This window comes from Gossypium hirsutum, chromosome D13 (assembly GCF_007990345.1).
Source record: "Gossypium hirsutum isolate 1008001.06 chromosome D13, Gossypium_hirsutum_v2.1, whole genome shotgun sequence".
NCBI classification, from domain to species: Eukaryota; Viridiplantae; Streptophyta; class Magnoliopsida; order Malvales; family Malvaceae; genus Gossypium; species Gossypium hirsutum.
The window spans coordinates 3,139,904-3,163,691 of NC_053449.1; the positions used below are offsets into that span (position 1 = coordinate 3,139,904).

At 35.1% G+C, this 23,788-nt stretch overlaps 1 protein-coding gene and 1 pseudogene across 1 annotated transcript; both read right to left on the reverse strand.

The window, feature by feature from the left end:
• Positions 1–12,379: 12,379 nt before the first annotated feature.
• Positions 12,380–13,457, reverse strand: LOC107919448 (G-type lectin S-receptor-like serine/threonine-protein kinase SD2-5; annotated as a pseudogene).
• Positions 13,458–21,032: 7,575 nt separating this feature from the next.
• On the reverse strand, positions 21,033–23,418 carry LOC107919793 (G-type lectin S-receptor-like serine/threonine-protein kinase SD2-5). The gene has a single exon (XM_016849159.2). The coding sequence runs from the start codon at positions 23,316–23,318 to the stop codon at positions 21,132–21,134; it is 2,187 nt and encodes a 728-aa protein (XP_016704648.2). The 5' UTR covers positions 23,319–23,418; the 3' UTR covers positions 21,033–21,131.
• Between the last annotated feature and the right edge of the window lie 370 nt (positions 23,419–23,788).

The window sequence follows — 23,788 nt, forward strand, 5'->3', positions numbered from 1 at the left end:
TCTAATTCTTCCATAATCAAAGCTGCATATTCCTTAGCTTGTTTTTGGATATTTGAGAGTTTGACCTATATATACATATACAGGTTCTAGGTTTATTTATCAACAGATTACTTTTAATAGATGCAAGTAATTGATTCATATGGTATACTTATTTAAGGTGCAAATTAGTTATAGCTAAAGCATAAATTAGCTATTAACGTAACATTAATTTTTTTAATAAAATTAAACAATCGAGTGACAAAAATATAAAAATTTAATAATGTTAGTAATTATTATGAATTTTTAAAAGTAATTAAATAAAATTTAAGAACAATTAAAAGTGAGAGAGTTTGAATAAAAATATAGACCCAAAAAATAGACTTGGGTAAAAAAAATAAGGCACGTTTGCCTCAGGTAAGGTTTTTTTTTTGCCTGAACATGGCCCAGCCCAAATATGCTATTTTTTACTGTTTTGTTGGTATTTTCTTATTTTTTTTCAGTATTATGTTGCTACTATTTTGTTGTTATTGTTTGGTCAATTACACCTATCTTATTCTTATTTACGTATACATATTTTTTTTAATTTATTTAAAATCTTTTGGGAAACATTTATTTTAATGGTTTTATTATTTTTGATGTATTATATTTTTTTAAAAAAATTATGTAAAAAAAAGTAATAATGGTAGGTCGAGCCGGATCCAAATTTTAGTATTTTTATCCAAATTGGGCTTGAGCAAAATTTTAGGCCCATTTTTCGAGTTGGGTCCGGGTTTAAAATTTTGGTTGTGTCCAACCCAGCCCATGGACTGAGAAATTAATGAGTAGAATTTATTTTAAAATCACATGTATATGCAATAAAGAAAATAGACATTCTTCCACTACCTTTGAGTTTTTGATTGCCTATTGAGTTTAACATTTAGTTTTTGGACCTAGAAATCGTAATGAAATAAGTCTCTGACTCATAAAAAACTTCAGAACGTTGCAGAAAGATTGACAACAATTACATTACTTTGAGGAGAAAGGATTGTATGAAACTATGATTCCATGTCATCCTTATCTATAATATCCCGAAAATTACTACAGTAAGAAAGTAAGATAGTATCATTGATATGGTAAAATAAGGAAATAAAGTGACAAAAAGGGAAATTTTGAGTTATGTCAATATTAGGAAGTGTATTATGACATATTAATTCAAGAAAGGATTAAATCGTAAAAGTAAAAAAAGTTTTGTTTCCCAAGAGTAAATACTTAAAATTTGAGGGGTTAAAGTAAATATAAAAATTTGAAAGACCAATAGTGCAAATATTTTAAGGGTGGAATGATCTAGAAACTAAGGAAAATGGATGAATTAGGACCAAATTGAATAGGTGAAGAATTGTAAGGTACTAAATCGTAATTTTACCCAATTGAATGATGAGTCAATGGAGGAATTTTGAAGAATCATGAGGGGCGAAATGGTCATTTAGTAAAGAAGATAATTATGAAGACTTAATTGGTGGCAAAACATGATTGGAGGGTCAAAGTGTAATTAACCAATTTAAAAGATATTTTGATTAGATTTTTATATAGAAAAGTCTAGAGAAATTAAGAAAAAGGAAGGGAAAAAGGGCTATAAATCAGCCCATCACCCATGGTTCTCACGTTATCCTCCATGCTATTAACTTAAGGTTTGTTTTTCTTTCAATTTAGTCTTTTTTTTTCATTTCTTATCCAATTAAGCTCCAACCTTCAAAATTTCTCCGTAAGTAGTAGATGAAATTAATGGAAAAGAGTAGTACAATTTCACAAGATTAGCATCCATGGTTGTCTTAGAAGAGGGAGAAAAAAAGGGATTGTAATGAATACAAGCAATTGAGGTAAGTACTTCAATATTTCTAATCTAACTTAAACCAAGTATAGAGTATACTAAATTGATTTAATTAATTGTGAATGTGCAAATAATACAATGAAGTAGTAGGAAAATGGTTAGATTTTAAAGTGTACAAAAGTTTATGTGTGAGAAATATTGTTGTGCTAGAAAGTTTAAAATGAAATTTTGAGTGTTAGTGAATTTATTACAAAATGATTTTATAGTGATATTATATTAGATGATGAATTTTTATGATAACAATGGTTAAATTGTAAAAGTGGTGAAATTTATAATTAAAATGAGAGAAGTATTTTTAAAGCTATATGTTGATGATAAGTGAAATATAATGATTAAATTGAATGATAATTAAAAATATAATGGTTATGTGTGACTAAATGAAAATTAATGCAAAGAATCTAGAAAAAAGTAAATATTAGCACCAAACAGTTGTGTATGGCAGCAGTGGTTTCACTTTGAAAATTCACTAAAAATGGTAAAGTTTGAATTAGAGGTTAAATCAAATATGAAATTAAAGTGCATTGAGCCTAGTTTCACCCAGAAGAAACTATATAAGAAACGAAATTGTAGACTGTGAGATATAATAAATTATGTGACACAAAGAATGATTTTGGAATCCCTTATTTTGACTTTGGAAAATCATTAAAAATTTTATAAAAATAATTATGGTTATAATTTATATGATTAAAATTATTAATGAGTCCATTTTCAAGAGAAACAAACAGGAACATTATCCGAATTTCGTACTAAGAGATAATTAATTTTTAGTGAAGAAGGGTCAGAACTGTCAGACAGCAGAACAGGGACGATTTGAAGAATTAACTGTACTTATTGGTTAAACAAAAAATTTTTAAAATTTTATGGCAGGAAGATATGTGAGTCTAGTTTTATAAAAATTTAGCGGATCTTAATTCGGAGTTTCGTAGCTCAAGATATAATTAATTTAGTGACTATGACTTAAGTGAATAACTTGTTATGAGTATGCAAGTAAATAGTGGTACTATGTATATATCAAGGATGTGGAATAGAGTGGAGGAGGAGGAAAATATATGTTAATATTCAGCTAGTATGAGTTTATTTTAAAAATAGCTAATTTACGTATTTTAGGCTTAGGGACTAAATTGAATAAAAGTAAAACTTTAGGGGTAATTTTGTAAAAATGTCAAAATGACCAAATTGCATGAAATAAATTGTTTTAATATTTAAATTAGTAAATTGAATGAAATATTAGTTTAAATCAAGATCGAGTGGAAAATCAAGGGAAATTAAAAATTACCAAAATGCCTCTATATCTTGGCATTTCTGCAATTTAGCCTGGTAAGTTCGTGTAACCTGAATTATATTCTTAAATACTTGAAATGTATGTTGTTGATGTGAATATGATTTAAATGTTCATTGTATGAAAATTTATAAAACTTTGATATATTTGATAAAAAGGGGAAGAAATCCCAATTGAATGGAAGAAAAATTCGATGGATCTCTGAAAAGGAATTGACAGTAAAAAGGATCTAGCCCGGACGGGTGATCCTATCCTGATATAGCCCTCCCGAAAAATATGTGTAAAATGTATTTAGCCTGAACGGGTAATTCGAATTAGGATCTGAATTTAGCCTGGACTGGTAATTTAGATCCAAGCTCATTAGAGTAATTGTCGTTGTAGGGGATTTAGCCTGGACTGGTAATCTCAACAATACTCTATGAGTTTATATTACAAGGGATTTAGCCTGGACTGGTAATCCTGCTATAAGGATGAGGTTCGCAATAGTGTACTTTCTGAAATGAAAATGTGCGCACATGAATATGAATTGACGGACCCAGAATAGTACACTAAAAGTGTACCTCTAAAAATCCATCGAAATTTCAAGAAATTCAATGGGATAAATATGGGAAATAATAGGGTAATTGAGTGAAAAGTTAAATCAAACGAAATGAATCAGTTGAGCCATTGAAAAGAAACGTGATTGTGGAATATAATATGAAAATGTGAATAGAAAGCATGAACTAAATGTTCATAAGAAAAATAAAGGCTCAATGTAATAGTATATGATGTTAACAAATGAAAGCCAAATTGAATTGTAAATATTGAGAAATGAATTATTATTGGAAATATATTATCAAATTTAATACTCAGTTTGGATTGAACGCAGGATCGAGTACAGTCGTTCTGTGGCAAAGGATGAATTGACAGATAAGACCATAACTAGGTTATGGCACTATGAACGTAAGACCATGGTCAGACCATGGTAGTGTTTATATGTGCAAAACCATAGTTGGACTATGGCACAAAAGAATGATGTACTCATATCCATAAGTCGTGTGATTGAATTGAAAGATCTATAGATTATTATTGGTATTGATCTAAAATAAATGTAACCATTGATATTTAAATGATATAATGGGCAAAGTTTTGATATGAGATAACATAAGTTTGAAATGAACTATTACCGGTATATACACGAAATTCATTAAAATGATGGCATATGAAATATTGAAATAATGAAATGAATGATATATGTTTATGAAGAAACAGTAAGAGAATGATATGTATCATGACATGTAAATATGTGATTATCTTTGATATATTGATACAAAGAAATTATGTATATTATGACGAGTAATAAACTCAAGTGTGACATGTCGAGAAAATAAGTTTATCAATGTTGAATTTATATGAAACATGTCCAAGTATGCTAACAAATACTGTAGTTGATGCTTAGGCAGATGGCAACCTATTGGTTAAAATGATTATCGAAAGCTCGATTGGGTTGGAAGCTTGTTAGAGATATATCACACTATCGGTATGTTTGAATGTTTTGATTTTGGTTATAATGACATGTATAGGTATTTTGTTTAATGATGGTTTATATATAGTGTGTTGAGTTTAGCCAAAAAAAAAACTATATGATGGTTGTTGACACCATTTTTCTGATGAAAACGGGGTCGACTTTGATTTTAAAAATGAAAACAGGAGTCACCACCAATCTTTTATTGATAAGGTGTGATTGGATCACCTTGAAAAGAGGTTGTTTTTAATAAACAATTTAATTTTATTAAAACAACGAGTTTGGTCTGCGAAATTCAAAAAAACGAGTTCGGGAGTCGGTTACGTACGAGGAAGGATTAGCACCCTCGTAACGCCCAAAAATTGGTACCTAGTTGATTAGTTAATGTCTTGATGTCGAGAATTGAAAATTTTAAAAAATTTTAAAGATACGATCCTTGTATTAAACATTAAAATTTTTGGGAAAAGAAGCATATTTTACGTTAATCGAGAAAGAGAATCGTATCCAGTAAGTTAGGACACAATATCTCGAATTCCCAATACGCAAAAAAATGCTTATTTAAAAAGTATTTTAGCTATCTCGGATTTAAAAGCGAGATCACAGCCAGTAAGTTAGGACGCGATTCTTTTTTCAAATCCCGAGATCATTTAAAACTTGAGTTTAAAAAGATTCATGTATTTAGATTTATTGTGAAAATCGAAACCCAGTAAGTTAGGGTACGACCTTCTCAAATCTAAACACGAGATTTTTGCTTATTCAAAAATCATAATTTATTCATTGAACAAAGACAATTTAACGCAAAATAGTAAAAATAAAACACGATGTTAATATAATGAATTCAGTAATGTAAGTACGAATAATACGAACAATCATCAAAAATGAAATAAATAAATATAAAAGACAAGTCAATCATGTATACACAATAATAAATAAATAAACAAATAAAGCTAAAGCATCAAACTAGACATATAAGTAAATAAATAAATAAAGAAAATGAATAAAATTATAAAAAATATATATATGTATATATAAAAATAATGGAAATGTGAAAAATATATGTAAGTTATAAAAGTACGCATGAATATTAAGAAGTATAAAGAACGTGTATGCATATATACAAAAATATACATAGGTATATATACATATATATTATGAAAATAAAGCTAGAATAATAATAAAACTAACTAAAATACTAACAAAACAGTAACGAATAGATATAAGGAAAATGAAACTAATAATAATTAACAGTAATAATAACATTTAATAATAATAATTAGAATAATTAATTAAACTATAAAATTGCTAAGAAGGGGACTAAATTGAAATAAAAACAAAAATACAGGGCAAATTCAAAATAAAAGAACGAAAAGGACTAAAGTGTAACACGCACCGAAAGAGGGGGACCAAAATTGTAAATAAACCAAGCATTCAAAACGCTACGTTGCTATAGACTAAAATGAAACAGAAATAAAATTTTGTGGCCAAATTAGAATAAAAGAAAATAATGAAAAAGGGCCAAATTGCAACGCGCTGCAAAGTCGGAGGGACTGCGCGCGTAGATATCCCATTTAAAGAAAACACGCGGATCCTCCCCCTGGGTCGGGTCACCGCGCGGGTCAGGGCCAAAACGACGTCGTTTTGGCACCTGACCCTTGAGTGCAAAACGACGCCGTTTTGGTACTCTATAAATAATTTTAAAAAACCCTAAAAAAATCACTTTCTCTTCATTTTTTCAAAAATTTCAGAAGGCTCTCATTCCTTCTCTCTGCCCTCTCCGAGAGTTACCCAGAATTCGGCAAGAAATCACCGCCAGCCCCGCCGCAGACGGTGGCCGGAGTCTCCAAAAGTCAAGTTTTTAAACCCTGCTCTCGACCCCCTTAAAAAAACGGTCCTCTAGACTCAAAAGGCCGAAGAAGGAGGGGTCTTTCATACCCTTTTCGGTCCGATTCCAACACCGAAGAAGATCTCTGGCGACGGGCTTTCAAAATCGGTAAGTACCTCCTTCCCCTTTCTTTTCCGTTTTGATTTGTAAAAAAAAAGTAGAAAACAAACAACAAAAAAAAAAGAAAAGAAAAGAAAATAAATAACAAGAACAGAAAAAAATCGGAATCAACCTTTTCTTTTGATCTGCCTTTTTTATTTCAGTAGTTGTTAGTAATATACAAAGATGGTGTTTTGCTTTTATAACCTATCTATTTCTATTTTCTATTATTTTTTATGCTCTTTGCGTGTTTGCCCTATTTTGCAGGTGTTAGAGAAGTTGGTGGAGCAGGTGGGCGAAATAATGGCGATGGCATAGGGTGGGTGACGGCGGCGGGGAGGAAGTCAGGAAGTAGGTGGTGCAGCGCAATAGGGTTAGGGGGATTAGGGTTTCCTGATTGCTTTAGGTTATTGGGTCATTGGGCTATTCATTGTAATTGGGTCTTGGGGTATTGAGTCTGTTTTGGGTGTTGGGTTTGGGTAGTTAGATGGGCTTTGTATTTGGGCCAGGTTGGGTTAATATTTTTGGCACTAGGCCCGGGTAAAATTGGGTCTGTACAATGGTGTATAATAAATTTCAGTTATGAACAATAATTGACATAAATTAATTGAAATTGTTGTGTAAATTTTGGTAATACTCTGTAACCCTGTTTTGGCAACGAGTATGTGTTAGGGGTGTTACATTTAGTGGTATCAGAGCTACGGTTTAGTCGATTCTCGGTCCAAACGTAGCATATGTAAAGTCTGAAAATACATGCCATTATATAACCTGTGATAGTGTGATATCTCTCGACTCTGATGAGATTTGTTTTATTTTCAGACAAAGATACTTTCCCAACCGAGCTAATTCTGATAATGTTGAAAGCGATACTCAAGTATATGAGTAAAAATTTGATTATGATGAATCGAAACTCAAGTATACTCAAGTATATGATTCGGGCTGCACCTTACATATGAGTCCCGATCGGGATTGGTTTACAACTTACGAAATAGTGTCTAAAGGTGTTGTTTTGATGGGAAATAATGCTTCATGTAGAATTGCAGGTGTTGGAACAATTAAAATTAAGATGTTTGATGGAGTTGTCAGAACACTTAGTGACGTACAACATGTTCCAGAATTGAAGAGAAATTTAATTTCGTTGAGTACTATTGATTCAAAAGGGCACAAATACACAACTGAAAGTGGGGTTTTGAAGATTTCCAAAGGTTCCCTCGTTGTGATGAAATGGCAAAGAAAGACTGTCAAGTTATATGTTTTGCAAGGTTTTACTGTTACTGGTGATGCAGCTGTCGCATCCTCTTCCTTGTTAGATGATGATATTACTAAACTTTGGCATATGCGCCTAGGGCATATGAGTGAGAATAGCATGGCAGAGTTGAGCAAAAGGGGACTTCTTGATGGGCAAGGTTTTTGCAAACTGAAGTTCTGTGAGCACTGCGTTTTTTTGAAGTAAAAGAGAGTTCGATTCACCAGAGAAATCCATAAAACGAAAGGAACATTGGAGTATATTTATACTGATCTATGGGGGTCATCCAGAGTGCCTTCAAGAGGTAGAGCTAATTATATACTAACTTTTATTGATGATTTTTTCAGAAAAGTTTGGGCGTTCTTCCTAAAATAGAAAAGTGATGTGTTTTTCACATTTAAGTCTTGGAAAACTATGATTGAAAAACAGACTGGAAAACAAATAAAATACCTCTGCACAGACAATGGCTTAAAGTTCTGTTCTGATGAGTTTAATAAACTGTGCAAGTTAGAAGGGATCGTGAGGCACTTAATAGTTCGTCATACACCACAGCAAAACGGCGTTGCAGAACAAATGAACATAATGATCATGGAGAAGGTTCGATGTATGTTGTTAAATGCCAACTTACCAAAGTCATTTTGGGCCGAAGCAGTTTCTACTGCATATTTTTTGATCAACCAATCTCCATCCGTTGCCATTGAAAAAAAAGACTTCACAAGAGGTATAGTCTGGTAATCCTGCTCACTATTTTGATTTAAAGATCTTTGGGTATCCTGCGTATGCTCATGTTGATAATGGAAAATTAGAACCGGGATCCATTAAATGTGTTTTTCTTGGTTATAAAGCTAGTGTAAAAGGGTATAAGTTATGGTGTCTTAAAAATAAAAAAGTTGTGATTAGCAGAGATGTTGTTTTTGATGAAACTACTATGCTACCTAACTTATCTATTAAATACTCTTCAAATAAAGAAAATCAAAAGCAGGTGGAGCATCAAATTAATCCACAATCTACAACAGAGTTGACTCCTCAAGCCAGTACAAAAATTCAAAATAGAGTTGCTTCTTCACCACAGTACTCTATCGCCAAAAACAAAACTAGAAGAGAAATTAAACCTCCAAAGAAGTATACTAAGGCTGATCTAGTTGCTTATGCTTTAAATGTGGCTGAAGATATAGATGCAAACCAAGAGCCATCTAATTATTTTGATGCGGTTAGCTGTGAAGACTCAGAAAAGTGGATGTTTGCTATGCAAGAGGTGATGGAATCACTCCACAAAAACAAAACATGGGATCTTGTGAAACTTCATAAAGGTAAAAAGGTTGTTTATTGTAAATGGGTGTTTAAAAAGAAAGAAGGGACTCAAGGAGTTGAAGAACCCAGATATAAAGCAAGGCTTGTTGCAAATGGTTACAATCAAATTCGAGGAGTGGACTTCACAAATGTGTTCTTCCCAGTTGTAAAGCATAGTTCGATTTAAGCTTTGCTTGGTATTGTGGCTATATATGCATGATTTGGAGCTTGAACAGTTAGATGTAAAAACTGCATTTTTGTATGGAGAACTTGAGGAGGATAGTTACATGCAACAACCAGAGGGTTTTACAGTATCAAAAAAAGAGGACTATGTTTGCTTGCTGAAAAAGTCCCTTTACGGTTTCAAATAGTCACCAAGACAGTGGTACAAAAGGTTTGATTCCTTTATGCCTTCTCATGATTTTAATAGAAGTAGCTTTGACAGTTGTATTTACTTTAAGAAAAACAGTGATGGTTCTTTTGTGTATCTACTCCTTTATATTGATGACATGTTGATAGCAACAAAAGATAAATGAGAGATAAGAAAGGTCAAAGCCCAACTAAGTGAAGGATTTGAGATGAAAGATTTGAGACCAGCAAAGAAGATACTTGGTATGGAGATTCTCAGAGATAGAAAAGCAAGTAAATTGTACCTAAGTCAGAAGGGGTACATTGAGAAAGTTCTTTGCAGATTCAATATGCAGAATGCTAAGCCTGTTAGTACTCCTTTAGCAGCCCATTTCAGACTTTCATCGGCCTTATCTCCACAATCAGATGATGAGATTGAGTACATGTCACATGTTCTATACTCTAGTGCAGTGGGATCTCTCATGTATGCTATAGTTTGTTCACGTCCAGATTTATCATATGCAGTTAGTGAAGTTAGTAGATACATGGCGAATCCCGGTAAAAAACATTGGAAAGTAGTTCAGTGGATTTTAATGAGGTACCATTGATGTTTGCTTACAATTTAGAAGAACTAGAGATGGAGTCATTGGGTATGTTGATGCTGATTTTGTTGGACACCTTGATAGAAGAAGATCTCTCACAGGTTATGTCTTTACAGCAGGAGGTTGTGCAATTAGTTGGAAAGCCTTTTTGCAAACTACAATTACTTTGTCTACTATTGAAGCTGAGTAAGATTATTGAGGCTTGTAAAGAAGCTATTTGGTTGAAGGGACTCTTTAGTAAACTCAATGAAGACCTTTAAATCAATACAGTATTTTGTGAGAGTCAGAGTGCCATCTTTCTTACAAAAGATCAAATGTTTCATGAGAAAACAAAACACATTGATGTTCGGTATCATTTTGTTCGTGATATTATTGCTCGTTGTGATATTGTTGTGAGCAAAATTAGTACTCATGAAAATCCTGCAGATATGATGACTAAGTAACTTTCTATAACCAAGTTTGAGCATTACTTAGACTTGATTGGTGTTTATTGTTGAAGTTAAACCCTTAAGGGGTTTTATGGAAGAGGTGGAGAACTTGTTCGTTTCGCGATGAAGAACTTGTTCGTTGAGAATTCGTGTCAAGGTGGAGATTGTTAGAGTTATGTGACCCAAATTTTAAGAGATTGTTTGCAAGTCAAGTTAAACAAAATATATCTTATTTATTGAAGATTTAGTATTTATGAGTATAATATATTTAGCATTTTTTAGCATAATATATTTAACTTTGATTAGAATTAGGTTTTTTTCAACCTATAAATAGATGTAGTCGAAACTCCTCTTCTAATCATTCGAATTCGACATAGTGAATTTCCTACTCCTCTGCCCGTGGTTTTTTCCCGAAAAGGTTTCCACGTAAAAATCTGTGTGTTCTTTATTTTCTCTTTTCTTTGTGATATATTGTCATTATCGACATTCTATTTTTCACAATAAATAAAAAATATTTTTTTGAAATTTAAATAAATTAAATAATATAATTCTTTTCAATAATTTTGATATTTAAATTTCAACATTTGTATGATTTTCTTTATCCTTAAATAAACAAATAAATGTAACAAATCGGGCTACAATTTTACATTTATAATATATAATAAATATATATAAGTACGAGTTTGGAAAAATTATTAGACTACCATAATACATTTTATTTTTCATCATATTATTAAATTAATATTTAAAAATAATTATAATATTTAATTTAGCATTATTAGTAAAAAAGTTGAAATAAAATAGAAGTTGTGATAATTATAGATTTAAAAACAATTATACTTTAATAGAAATTAGGATAATTAGACATTTTAAAAATAATTAGAATTAAAATTAAAATTTAATATTATTAAGTATATTTTTACGTTTAATTTTTATCCTTAATAATGACAAATCCTGATTTAATAAGTTTTACATCAGAATTTTACGGTTCAACCTGGGGAAGCATTGCATGGCTTATCCAAAAGATAACAACATAGAATCAAAGTCGAGTAGCATTCATGGATCTCTACGCGGTTAACATAAGGTTAAGATATGCCTATAGTGATTGTAGTTTTCAAAAATTAGGAATATAGTTCCTGTACTTGTATTTTCATAAATCTAATCCCTTTATTTTTTTAGATTTTAAAATTCTGGTTCAACTGCTAATACTATTAATATTTTTTTGTTGAATTCAGATTAATTTCATTTTTTTAATTACATAATCAAGTGTGTAGTTTTTTTTTAATTCAAAATGTCACAGTAACAAGTTAAAAAAAATAGAAGTACAAGTTTAACAAAAAGATTAAATCCCTAAAAATACAAGTACAAGGACTGAAATCTTAATTTTCGCAATCTACAAAGACTATATGCACATTTTAACCTTAATATAATTGTTAGAGTTGTACGTCCCGAATCCCATCACTTGTTAAAATAATAAAATACAATGCAAAAATAAGAGGATCTGTGGGGACAATCGACGTTACGACTAAATCCCATTCAACATAATACTGTACTAGAATTTTTTCTCTAACCGCGTGTTCTTATTTTTCTTATTATGTGATTATTCTTTTGTCATTATTCACGTCTATTATAATAGAAATTATCGAATTTACAATTTGATTAAGATAAATAAAAACAGTAGAGAGAGTCTTCCACTTCCTTTGAGTTTTTTATTTTTCGACCCAAAGGTCGGGATGAAAACGAGCATCTGACACTAAACAAGCAATTAGGAACATTGGAGTTTCGGGGACATACATCAACTTACATCGATCCCATCTTCATGAACTATATTCAAAGATCTCCAACTCCATCATCATCACCTTGGCCCAGATAACATTGAAGGTAAAACTATTGAAGGAAAGGTATCCACAGGTTCAAGAGTTAATCCATTTAGAAAATCTTCATTCAGGCTACCTGTAACATCAACTGAACCCTCAAAAAGCTTCACCACTGTGGACATAGAAGGCCTCCTCGCATATTCAGTTTGTAAGCACCATGCAGCAACCTTCATCAACTCCACAATTTCGGCTGCATTCGACTGCATATGATCGCTACACTTATCGACTAAATCCATGAGTTGCCCTTCTTCTTGCTTTCTCTTAAAAAGTCCCAATAAATGCATATCTTCTTCCTGTTGAGATACATCAACGTTTCGTCGTCCACATAAGATTTCTAGGACAACAATACCAAAGCTATAGACATCTACCTTTTCGGTTATACACGAGCTTAACCATTCGGGAGCCATATAACCAGGGGTTCCCCTCATAGCTGTTATGACTCGACTTTGGTCTTTTCCGATTAATTTCGACAACCCAAAATCTGAAATTTTGGCATTAAAATTCTCATCTAAAAGGATATTTTGAGGTTTGATGTCTAAGTGAATTATCTTTTGGTTGCACTATTCATGAAGATAGGCTAATCCCTTGGCTATATCTAAAATGATTTTCCTTCTAATTTGCCAACCAAGATCAAGATCTCGATTTTGATTGAAGATCCATCGGTCTAGCGATCCATTAGCCATGTACTCGTAAACTAAAAGTCTATTAGAACTTTCAGCACAAAATCCAACCAAACTTACCAAATTATAATGGTGAATGCTTCCAATTGTCTGAACTTCAGCTATGAAGGACTTGTTAACGGCACCAATGTTGAATTGATGCTTCACTGCAACATCAGAACCCAGAGGTAAGATTCCATGAAAAACCGAACCAAATCCACCTTCACCAAGCTTGTTGCTAAAATTCTTGGTAATGTTCTTCAACTCTTCATATGAGAATCTAGTTGGCATTCCCAACATGTTGTCTAAACAATGCTCTTCAGCTTCTTCAAACCCTTTTTCAGCTCGTAGGAAAAATAAGCCGCAGATAAGAAGCACAACAAGGACAGCTCCAAGTGTTGAACCCACAATAACAGCCCCATTCTGTCGTTTCTTTTCAGGGTAATTCTGCACCTTTATAAAAGCTGAGTTGCTGTAATAATCACTGGAATAGTTTTTCTCAATGGAGAATACTTGAGATAGAAAATAGCAGTAACCCAGATTATATATAGCAGCTTTGCAAGAACAATTCTTTAAACACGTTTCCTTACAAATCTCTAATGTTATGATTGTGTCGGAGAATAAAGAGCTATATATGGGTTGAGAATACCCCCCCTTGAGTTCGATAAAACTATGATGAACAGAAGGCTCACAAGAAATGGGTGAAACTGCATAACACCCATGATCTAGGCTTGTAGAATTTATTGGCTTAAAAAAAGTGGTTTCGCTTTCACTTACAGTGTCAAGGCAACTGCATCCCTCTTTTGAGCATAGGCTATATTTCCCACATGGCAATGGATAACTACATTGATCAAGGCCCAGTAAATCAATCCCCTCCCACCCAGATTCTGTCAACTCATATGCCTTCAAGTGCCCATCACTTCCCAACCGTATAAAACTACCCCAATCTCCCACATAGAAAGACCCAAACCATTTATTTTTGAATTCAACATTATCTTCCACAGAACTTGTGTAATAGATTTGGGGAGGATTTAAATCCATGTAAGCAGTGAATACACCACGGCTGATAGCAAATGCATACAAACCTTCCCTTGGGTCGTCTGGGGATACGCTGGCTTTCAATTTCTGCCCTGGCACTAACCTTTGACCACGAACTAAAGTGTCGGTTGGGTGGTCAAACGACTGCCAAACAATGTGGTCGGCTTTGTTAAGCAGCATAAGGTTTCCCTCTGCAGTCAAGTTTAACCTTGAAACCAACTTGCCTACTGTGCCTTGGGACCAAACCGAAGTATCGTTAGCATCTTTCAACATAAATTTGCCTTCAAAAGTGAGCTCCAACAGTGCCTGAACATCAACTGGTTTGTCCCGATTAGCTGACCATACCACTTGGGGAGGAAAGCTAGATTGAGGAAATCTATAATCACCATTAAAACTGGTATTGAAGATGGAGATAGCGAATTGGCAAGTATTACCATGATAGCTGCAGTGGAAACCACACACAAATATCCCATTAACAAGGACCGGCATCACACTAATGTCGGTCTCTGGGAAACTAAAGTCAGATGAGGGAGTGATTCTCCAGGAATTTGGTCCTCTGACAAATGATGGATACTCTTTGGTTTCAGCATCAATAAAAAATGATGACGGTACGATCAGTAAAATCAAAAGTGTGATCATCAGAAAGTAGCTAAAGGCATTCATAATCATGGTCATTGCTCTCTAAGAAGCGCCAACAGCTTTCCAGGGAAGATTGAATTAGCTGCAACAATGGCTTCAAGCTTGATAAACGAAAACAAATTCATGTTATCATATTGAGGAAAAACATGTATGCAATTTTCTTCTAAAACATCACCAAGAAAGAGGAGAAAAGTCAAATACGAGTTTGAGGAATAGCAAGGATTTTCTTTTGGAAAACAAGTTGTTGGATAAATGGCAGTATAAACAGAAGCAAATGGAATGAAAGAAAAACAAAATGAAGAAGAACTCAGCAAAGAATTGTAACTGAAAGTTGTATTTTTTCATTCAAATTTTTGAATATATGGAAGTTACAAAAGAACAAATTTGACAGTTACCTATTAATTTAATTGCCCTTACTTAATACATACTAAAATAAAGTTTGCTTACAAAAGAAAGCTGATATAACAGCTATTACATCAAAATGAATCATTCAATCTTATCCTACTAACTTAGCCATCATATTACAAAAGATTTGGTCAAAGTTACATAGGAATAAAACATTTAAAATATGATCCTTCATTCAACTCCACTGCTTCACTTCAAAACAGTATAGCATCTAACTTGTGCAATTTGCGGCTGCTGGTCTTTTGACCAATTTGTTGCTGTTGGTTCTTTGTTGCAATGCAGGCCACGGCTTCAACACTCCTCCTTGGACTGTATGCAACAAACAGCAATCCTTTCCTTCAAAGCATTAAATCGGTTGGCTCCCAATGGTTTAGTTAAAATGTCAGCTAACTGAATTTCTCAACTGCAATGAACTAAGCTAACCTCCCTCGATTGCTCAGCTTCTCTAACAAAATGAAATTTGATTTTGAAGTGTTTAGTCTTACCATGGAAGACTGGATTCTTGGCTATGGCCACAGCTGATTGGTTATCCACTCTAATCTTAGTAGGCTGAGCTTGATTTTCATTCAAATCATCCAAAATCTTCCTAAGCCAAATGGCTTGATTTACTGCTGCTGCAGCTGAGATATACTCAGCCTCTGCTGTGGATTGTGCAACAGTTTGTTGCTTCTTTGAACTCCAGCTGAAAACACTCGAGCCTAAGGTGAAAAAATAACCTGAAGTGCTCCTCATGTCATCAACTGACCCTGCCCAATCGCTATCAGAATAGCCTAAGAGTTTCAGCTCCTTTGCCCTCCAAAACTTTACACCAGCATCGATGGTTCCTTTGACATACCTTAACACTCTTTTTGCTGCCTTCAGATGTGCCACATTACTGCAGTGCATAAACCTTGAAAGTAGACTAACAGCATAGACAATGTCTGGTCTAGTTGCTGTTAAATAAAGCAAACAACCAATTAAGCTTCTATATGCTCTCTCATCTACTCGATCATGCTCACTGGCACTTGATAATTTTTCCCCCAATGCAACTGGTGTAGTGACTGATTTGCATTTCGACATGCAAAATTTTTCAAGCACCTTGGAAGCAAATGTTTGTTGACTTATGAAAATACCATTACTTCCTTCTCTGATTTCCATACCAAGAAAATAGGTCATTAGACCAAGGTCAGTCATCTCAAAGACATGTTGCATCTGCTTCTTAAAGTCTTCTACCAGTTCATTTTTACAGCCAATGACTAGCAGATCATCAACATACAAGGAAACAATTAGCAAAGTTTCCTTCTGATCCTTCTTAACATAGAGTGTAGGCTCACTGACACTCTTTGTGAACCCGAGCCTTGCTAGGTAGCCATCAATCCTCTCATACCAAGCTCTTGGAGCCTGTTTTAGGCCATATAAGGCCTTTTTCAACTTGTAAACCTTCTGTTCTTCACTAGGGACCTCAAAACCCTCAGGTTGCTCAATGAATATTTCTTCATTAAGAAAGCCATTTAGAAAGGCTGACTTAACATCTAAATGGTGCACCTTCCAGTGCTTTTGAGCTGCCAAAGCAAGCAGCAGTCTGATAGTGTCCAACCTTGCAACAGGTGCAAAAGTCTCAGAAAAATCAACCCCTTGCTGCTGACTATAACCTTTTACAACAAATCTGGCCTTGTGTCTGTTCAAAGTACCATCAGCATTGTTTTTAGTCCTAAAGACCCATTTGACACCAATGATTCTTCTGTTTTCAGGTCTATCCACAAGCTCCCATGTATCATTTTTCTGAATCATTTTAAATTCAGTTTCCATAGCATCCTGCCAGCACTTTTCTTTTGCAGCTTCTTCAAAACATGAAGGCTCTACTATGGTTACTGCACATCTCTCATAGATGTCTGTTAATGTCCTAGTGCCTCGAACAGGTTCATCATCATAGCCATTTTCAGTTACTTCTTCATTTTCAGCTTGCTGCAGATCAACATCAATCTGTTCTCCCTCGGGCAAATTTGCTTCAATTCCATCCCATTTCCAGCTACTTGCTTTACTAAATTTCACATCTCTGCTTACTACAACCTTCTTGGTCAGTGGATCAAAGACTCTGTATCCTTTCTTCACATTGCTGTAGCCAACAAACACCCCTGGCATGGACCTCCTGTCCAACTTGGTTCTTCTCTCCTCAGGTACCAACACATAACATAGACAACCAAATACCTTCAAATGTGAGACAGATGGTTTTTGTCCAAACAAGGCTTCAAAGGGTGTTTTACCCTTGACTGCATTAGTTGGCAGCCTATTCAACAAGTAAACAGCTGTATTCACAGCTTCAGCCCAAAAAGCATTAGGCATTTTAGCCTCAAATAACAAACACCTAGCCATATCAAGGACTGTTCTGTTTTTCCTTTCACAGACACCATTTTGTTGTGGTGTGTACACAGTAGTCAATTGGTGTTGAATTCCAGCATCATCACACAATTTTTGAAACTTCTGAGATACATACTCAGAACCATTGTCAGACCTCAAACATTTCAATTTGCAATTTGCTTGGTTTTCAACCAAGGCTTTAAATTTGCAGAAAGAACCATAAACATCTGACTTATGCTTTAAAAAATTCACCCAACAAAACCTTGAATAATCATCAATAAAAAGTACAAAGTACCTGCTGTCATTTAAGGAGGTGGTCTTCATTGGTCCACAAATGTCTGTATGAACCAGCTGAAGCTTCCCATGAGCTCTCCATGCTTTGTTGACAGGAAATGGTAACCTGGTCTGTTTTCCTAACTGACAGACTTCACACACAGCATCCCTTGGCTCAATTTTAGACATGTCACTGACCAAATCCATCTTTTGCATCATATTCAGAGAATTGTGGTTCACATGTCCCATCCTCCTGTGCCACAAATCAGTCTCATCAGACTGAGATGCATATGCTTTAGCCTGAAGCTGATTCACATCTACAATGAAAGTCCTATCTTGCATAGCCACTGTGGTTAACACTTCACCAGCAGCATTTTTGATCAAACAGTTCTTGCCTTCAAAAATCAGAGAATAGCCTTTCTCCAATAGCTGGCCAACACTTAGCAAGTTTTGGTCAATATCAGGTACATAGAGAACCTCTGAAATGGTTTTAATACCTGACTTGGTGCTTATCAAAGCCTTGCCTTTCCCTTTTGCCTCCAGTAGCTCACCATTGCCAATTCTGACTTTGGACTTGAAGGTAGTGTCAAGCTCCTTGAATATACTCTTCTCAGAAGCCATATGGTGGGTGCATCCACTGTCAATCAGCCAAATTTTGTTAACCTTGCTCGAGCTTGCAAAGCATGATGCTGAAAAAACATGCTCTTCTGGTGTTTCAACCTCTTCTGCAGCTTGAGCTTGGTTTTGAAACTTTGGTTGTACTTTTGATTTGCTTTTACAGACCTTTTCAATGTGGCCAAATTGCTTGCAGGCTCTACATTGAATGTCTGGTCTGTACCAGCAGTATTTCTCAAGATGAGTAGTCTTCTTGCAATGGACACAGGGTGGGAACTTCCTTTTGACAAGTTCTTTCTTCTTCTTCTCAGTCCAAGGCTTTTTGCCTTTGGCATTTAAGTTTGCACTTGAGCCTTCTCTGCCTCTAGCCTGAAAAGCTCCTTCATAGTGGTCCTCCTGCCTATTTTCCCTTCTCTGCTCTTGAGCATAAAGAGCATTTATAAGCTCTGTCAAAGGGATTGTTGACAAGTCCCTTAAGTCTTCCAGAGAAGAAATTTTTGCCTCATACTTCTCTGGCAAGGTTGTTATGACCTTCTCAACCACTCTTTGGTCACTGAATTCTTCCCCAAGCAGCCTTATGTTGTTGACAGTAGCCATGATTCTGTCAGCATACTGCTTGATGGTTTCTGAGTCCTTCATTTTGAGATTTTCAAAATCTCTTCTCATGTTGATCAGCTGCTGTTGCCTGGTCTTGTCAAACCCCTGAAACTCCTCCTTGAGTTTGTCCCAGGCCTGCTTTGGAGTGTCACAAGCCATTATTCTTGTGAAAATAACATCAGAAACTCCACTTTGAAGGCACGACATAGCCTTATACTTCTTGGCACAGTCTTCATTGTGCTGCCTGATCTGGGCTATAGTCGGGTTAGCTCTTAGTGGTGGTGGCTCAGTGTCATTGAGAACAACATTCCACAGGTCATGTGCTTGCAGATATGTTCTCATTTTTACTGCCCAGATGTTGTAATTTTCTCCAGCAAAGACAGGTGGAGGAGGTGGTGTAAAACTCATTTTCAGCAACCAAAAACAACCTTTGCTTCTTTTATTTCAAGTATAGCTTGCTTAATGACAGTGTACAACCAAGGCCCTCAAAGACTGAAAGCTCTGGATACCATTTGTTGGATAAATGGCAGTATAAACAGAAGCAAATGGAATGAAAGAAAAACAAAAATGAAGAAGAACTCAGCAAAGAATTGTAACTGAAAGTTGTATTTTTTCATTCAAATTTTTGAATATATGGAAGTTACAAAAGAACAAATTTGACAGTTACCTACTAATTTAACTACCCTTACTTAATACATACTAAAATAAAGTTTGCTTACAAAAGAAAGCTGATATAACAGCTATTACATCAAAATGAATCATTCAATCTTATCCTACTAACTTAGCCATCATATTACAAAAGATTTGGTCAAAGTTACATAGGAATAAAACATTTAAAATATGATCCTTCATTCAACCCCACTGCTTCACTTCAAAACAGTATAGCATCTAACTTGTGCAATTTGCGGCTGCTGGTCTTTTGACCAATTTGTTGCTGTTGGTTCTTTGTTGCAATGCAGGCCACGGCTTCAACACAAGTAGTCATCCATTAACGTTCAAAATGGTCAATCAATGTAGTGGGGGAGACAGCAATAAGACCTACTCTGCAAGGGTCAAACAATGTAGCGGGGGTGAGAGCAATAAGACTTAATCTGTAAAATGTTCACTTTTTGTCAACGCCTTATTTCAGTCGCATATGTATTGTTCATTAAACTTATACATGTAACAAAAGTTAATACAACAACTATGAAACTTGAAATCATAAAACAGGCATCGTAATTATTGATTGTTATTAATTTATTATTATTATATATTTTTCCAATCTACACTGCAATCACTTGAGATGCAAAAGCCAACTATTGTCTGTAATGGCCAAAAGGACGAAGGAAGAGCAAAACTTCGAATTTATCTGTAAGTTCTTCTCAGCGACAAAGCGATTGTTGAAGCCGGCAGGTACTCTCACTCAGAGAAGAAATTTCCTTAATTTTACCTGTCGTTGCTGGGGACGAAATAGAAAGGAAGGGGGAGAGTGGGGTTGACTTACTTTTTCTTAAAGTGGAGAAACCTTCCATTGATTTCACCGTAACTTGACATGTATAGAGTAATGTTAATGCAATTATTGTATTGTAATGTCATACATGGATGCTTTCTACGAGATGAGTCCTCAATTCATCTCTGCTGTTGCAAAATGCCCTGGGGGGCCGTGGGCCTCCATTTGTCCGAATGATCATTATAGAGGCGAGGGACTTGGTATTGTGAGGCATAACCTGTCGAGAGGTTTTAAGAGTGGCACAATGTTACAATCTGAGTTTCATGATGCTGCCATGAACAATTTCGAGGTTGAACTAAGCATTTTATGGTTCAAAGGGAAGCCATAGCTTTGAACTTTCGGTTTGTGTTGCATCGGTTGTGAGATGAAGAGTGTGAACAGCTGGAATCACAGAGATATGTGTATGTTCGTTGAGAAACTGGAATACAAAAGATTTTAGACTTGAAAATTCAACATGAATTCTAATTTAACAAATAACTTTTTAAAAAAATTCATTTAGCTACCTAATTTGATGCTATCAGTGGATGGATCTACCAGATAATATGATAAATTCTTCTATATAATCAATAATGAAAACAGACAATATTCCACAACCTTTGAGTTTGGGAACATCCCTTACATCACATTACATTCATAGTCATCAACTGTATTCGAAGATGGATCTCCTGTTCATGATCATCACCTTGGCCCAGATAACAAACATGGTAAAACTATTGAAGCAAAGGTCTCTATAGCTTCTGGAGTTAATCCATTTTGAAAATCTTCATTCAAGTTACCTGCAACATCAACTGAGCCTTCAAAAAGCTTCACCACTATGGACATGGAAGGCCTTCTTTCATGTTCAATTTGTACACACCATGCAGCAACCTTCATCATTTGCACAACTTCGGCAGCATTCGACTGCATATCATCGCTGCACTTATCGACTAAATCCATGAGTTGCCCTTCTTCTTGCTTTCTCTTAAAAAGCCCCAATAAATGCCTATCTTCTTCCAGTTGAGATTCATCTACGTTTCGTCGCCCGCACAAGATTTCTAGGACAACAATACCAAAGCTATAGACATCTACCTTCTCGGTTATGACCGAGCTTAACCATTCAGGAGCCATATAACCAGGGGTTCCCCTCATAGTTGTTATGACTCGACTTTGGTCTTTTCCAATTAATTTAGATAACCCAAAATCTGAAACTTTGGCATTGAAATGCTCATCTAAAAGGATATTTTGAGGTTTGATGTCTAAGTGAACTATCTTTTGGTTGCAATCTTCATGAAGGTAGGCTAGTCCTTTAGCAATATCTAAAATGATTTTCTTTCTAATTTGCCAACCAAGGGCAAGATCTCGGTTTTTATTGAAGATCCATCGATCTAACGACCCATTAGCCATGTACTCGTAGACTAAAAGCCTGTTGAATTTTTGGGCACAAAATCCAATCAAACTTACCAAATTGAAATGGTGAATGCTTCCAATTGTCTGAACTTCGGTCATGAAGGACTTGTTAACTGGACCGAAACCAACAAGATGCTTCACTGCAACTTCAGAACCAGAAGGTAATGTTCCCTGAAAAATAGACCCGAATCCACCTTCACCGAGCTTGTTGCTAAAATTCTTGGTGACGTTCTTCAACTCTTCAAAAGAGAATCTAGTTGGCATTCCTAACATGTTGTCAAGATAATCCTCCTCAACTTCTTGAAACCCTTTTTTAAATCTTAGAAAAATGAAAGTGCAAATAAGAAACACTCCAAAGATAGCTCCAAGAGTTGAGCCCACAATAACTGATGTATTCTGCTTTTTTCTTTCAGGGAAATGTGATCTATCTGAAATTGTAGAATTCTGCACCTTTATAAAAGTCAAGTCGCTGGAATTAGTTTTCTTGAGAGAGTCCACTTGAGAAAGAAAATAGCAGGAGCCCTTTCGATATGTAGTAGCTTTGCAAGAACAGTTCTTTAAACAGGCTTCCTTACAATCTTCTAATGCTATTGTGTTGGAGAACAACGAGGTATACACGCGTTGAAAGTAGCCGCTACTGAGCTCGAGAAAGCTCTGAAGAAGAGAACTCTCACAAGAGATTGGTGAAATTGCAGAACACCCAAGATTTGGCGTTGTAAAATCTATTGGCCTAAAAAAAGCTGCTTCGTTTTCACTTACATCGTCAGGGCAACTGCATCCCTTTTCTAAACAAACGCCATAATTTCCACATGCCAATGGGTAACTACATGGATCAATGGAGAGTAGATCAGTCCCCTCCCATCCCGATTCTTTCAACTCATATGCCTTCAAGTGGCCATCACTTCCCAACTGTATAAAATTAGCTGAGTCCGCTACGTGGAAACTCCCGAACTGCCCATTTTGGAATTCAGGTTCAGCAGAGAGAATAGAAGAACTTTGGTAATAGGATTGGGAAGGATCTGAATCCATATAAGCAACGAATTTACCATCAATGACAGCAAATGCGTACAGGCTTTCACTTGAATCGGCTGAGGATACATTGGCCCTCAATTTCTGCCCTGACACTAACCTTTGACCACGAACTAAAGAGTCCGTTGGATGGTCAAAGGACTGCCAAACGATGTAGTTGGTTTCGTCAAACAGCATGAGGTTTCCCTCTGCAGTTAAGTTTAACCTGGAAATGGACTTGCCTGGGGTGCTCGGGGACCAAACCACAGTATCGTTTGCATCTTTCAAGTTAAGTTTGCCTTCTGAAGTGAGTTCCAAGAGTGCCTGCATCTCAACTGGATTGTTCGGATTAGCGGACCATACCACTTGGGCAGAAAAGCTGGAATTACCTTCAGAACTACTCTTGAAGATGGAGACAGCAAATAGGCAACTTTCACCAATAAAGCTGCAGTGGAAACCACAGGCAAACATTCCATAAACAAGGATCGGCCTCACACCGGCTGACTCCCAGAAGCTAAAATCAGTCGAGGGAGTGTTTCTCCATGAATTCGGGCCATTCACAAATGAAGGGTAGTCCATGATTTCGGCGTCAATAAAAAATGAGGACGGAATGATCATTAGAATCAAAAGTGTGATCATTACAAAGGCACTAGAGGTATTGGTATTCACGATCATGGCTCTCGAAGACGAGCAATGGCTTTCCAGGGAAGACTAAATTACTTGAATAAACTAAATAATTCATGCTATAATTCGTTGAAGAAATCACCACGAAAGAGCTGAAATTTCCAAAGCAATAATTTTCTTCTAGGAAAAAGGAAAATAGTTATGATGTAGCGTTCAAAATGGAATCAATCAATGTTTAAAAAAAAAATTAATTAAGTTTTTGCTTCTTCTTTTTTTCACTTAATTTGGTATGTCAAAATGTATCAAATAAATATTTT

What these genes read in the sequence shown, in the direction of transcription:
- LOC107919793 (XM_016849159.2), bottom strand. Translation starts at nt 23,318, where the DNA reads ATGTTTGCCTGTGGTTTCCACTGCAGCTTTATTGGTGAAAGTTGCCTA.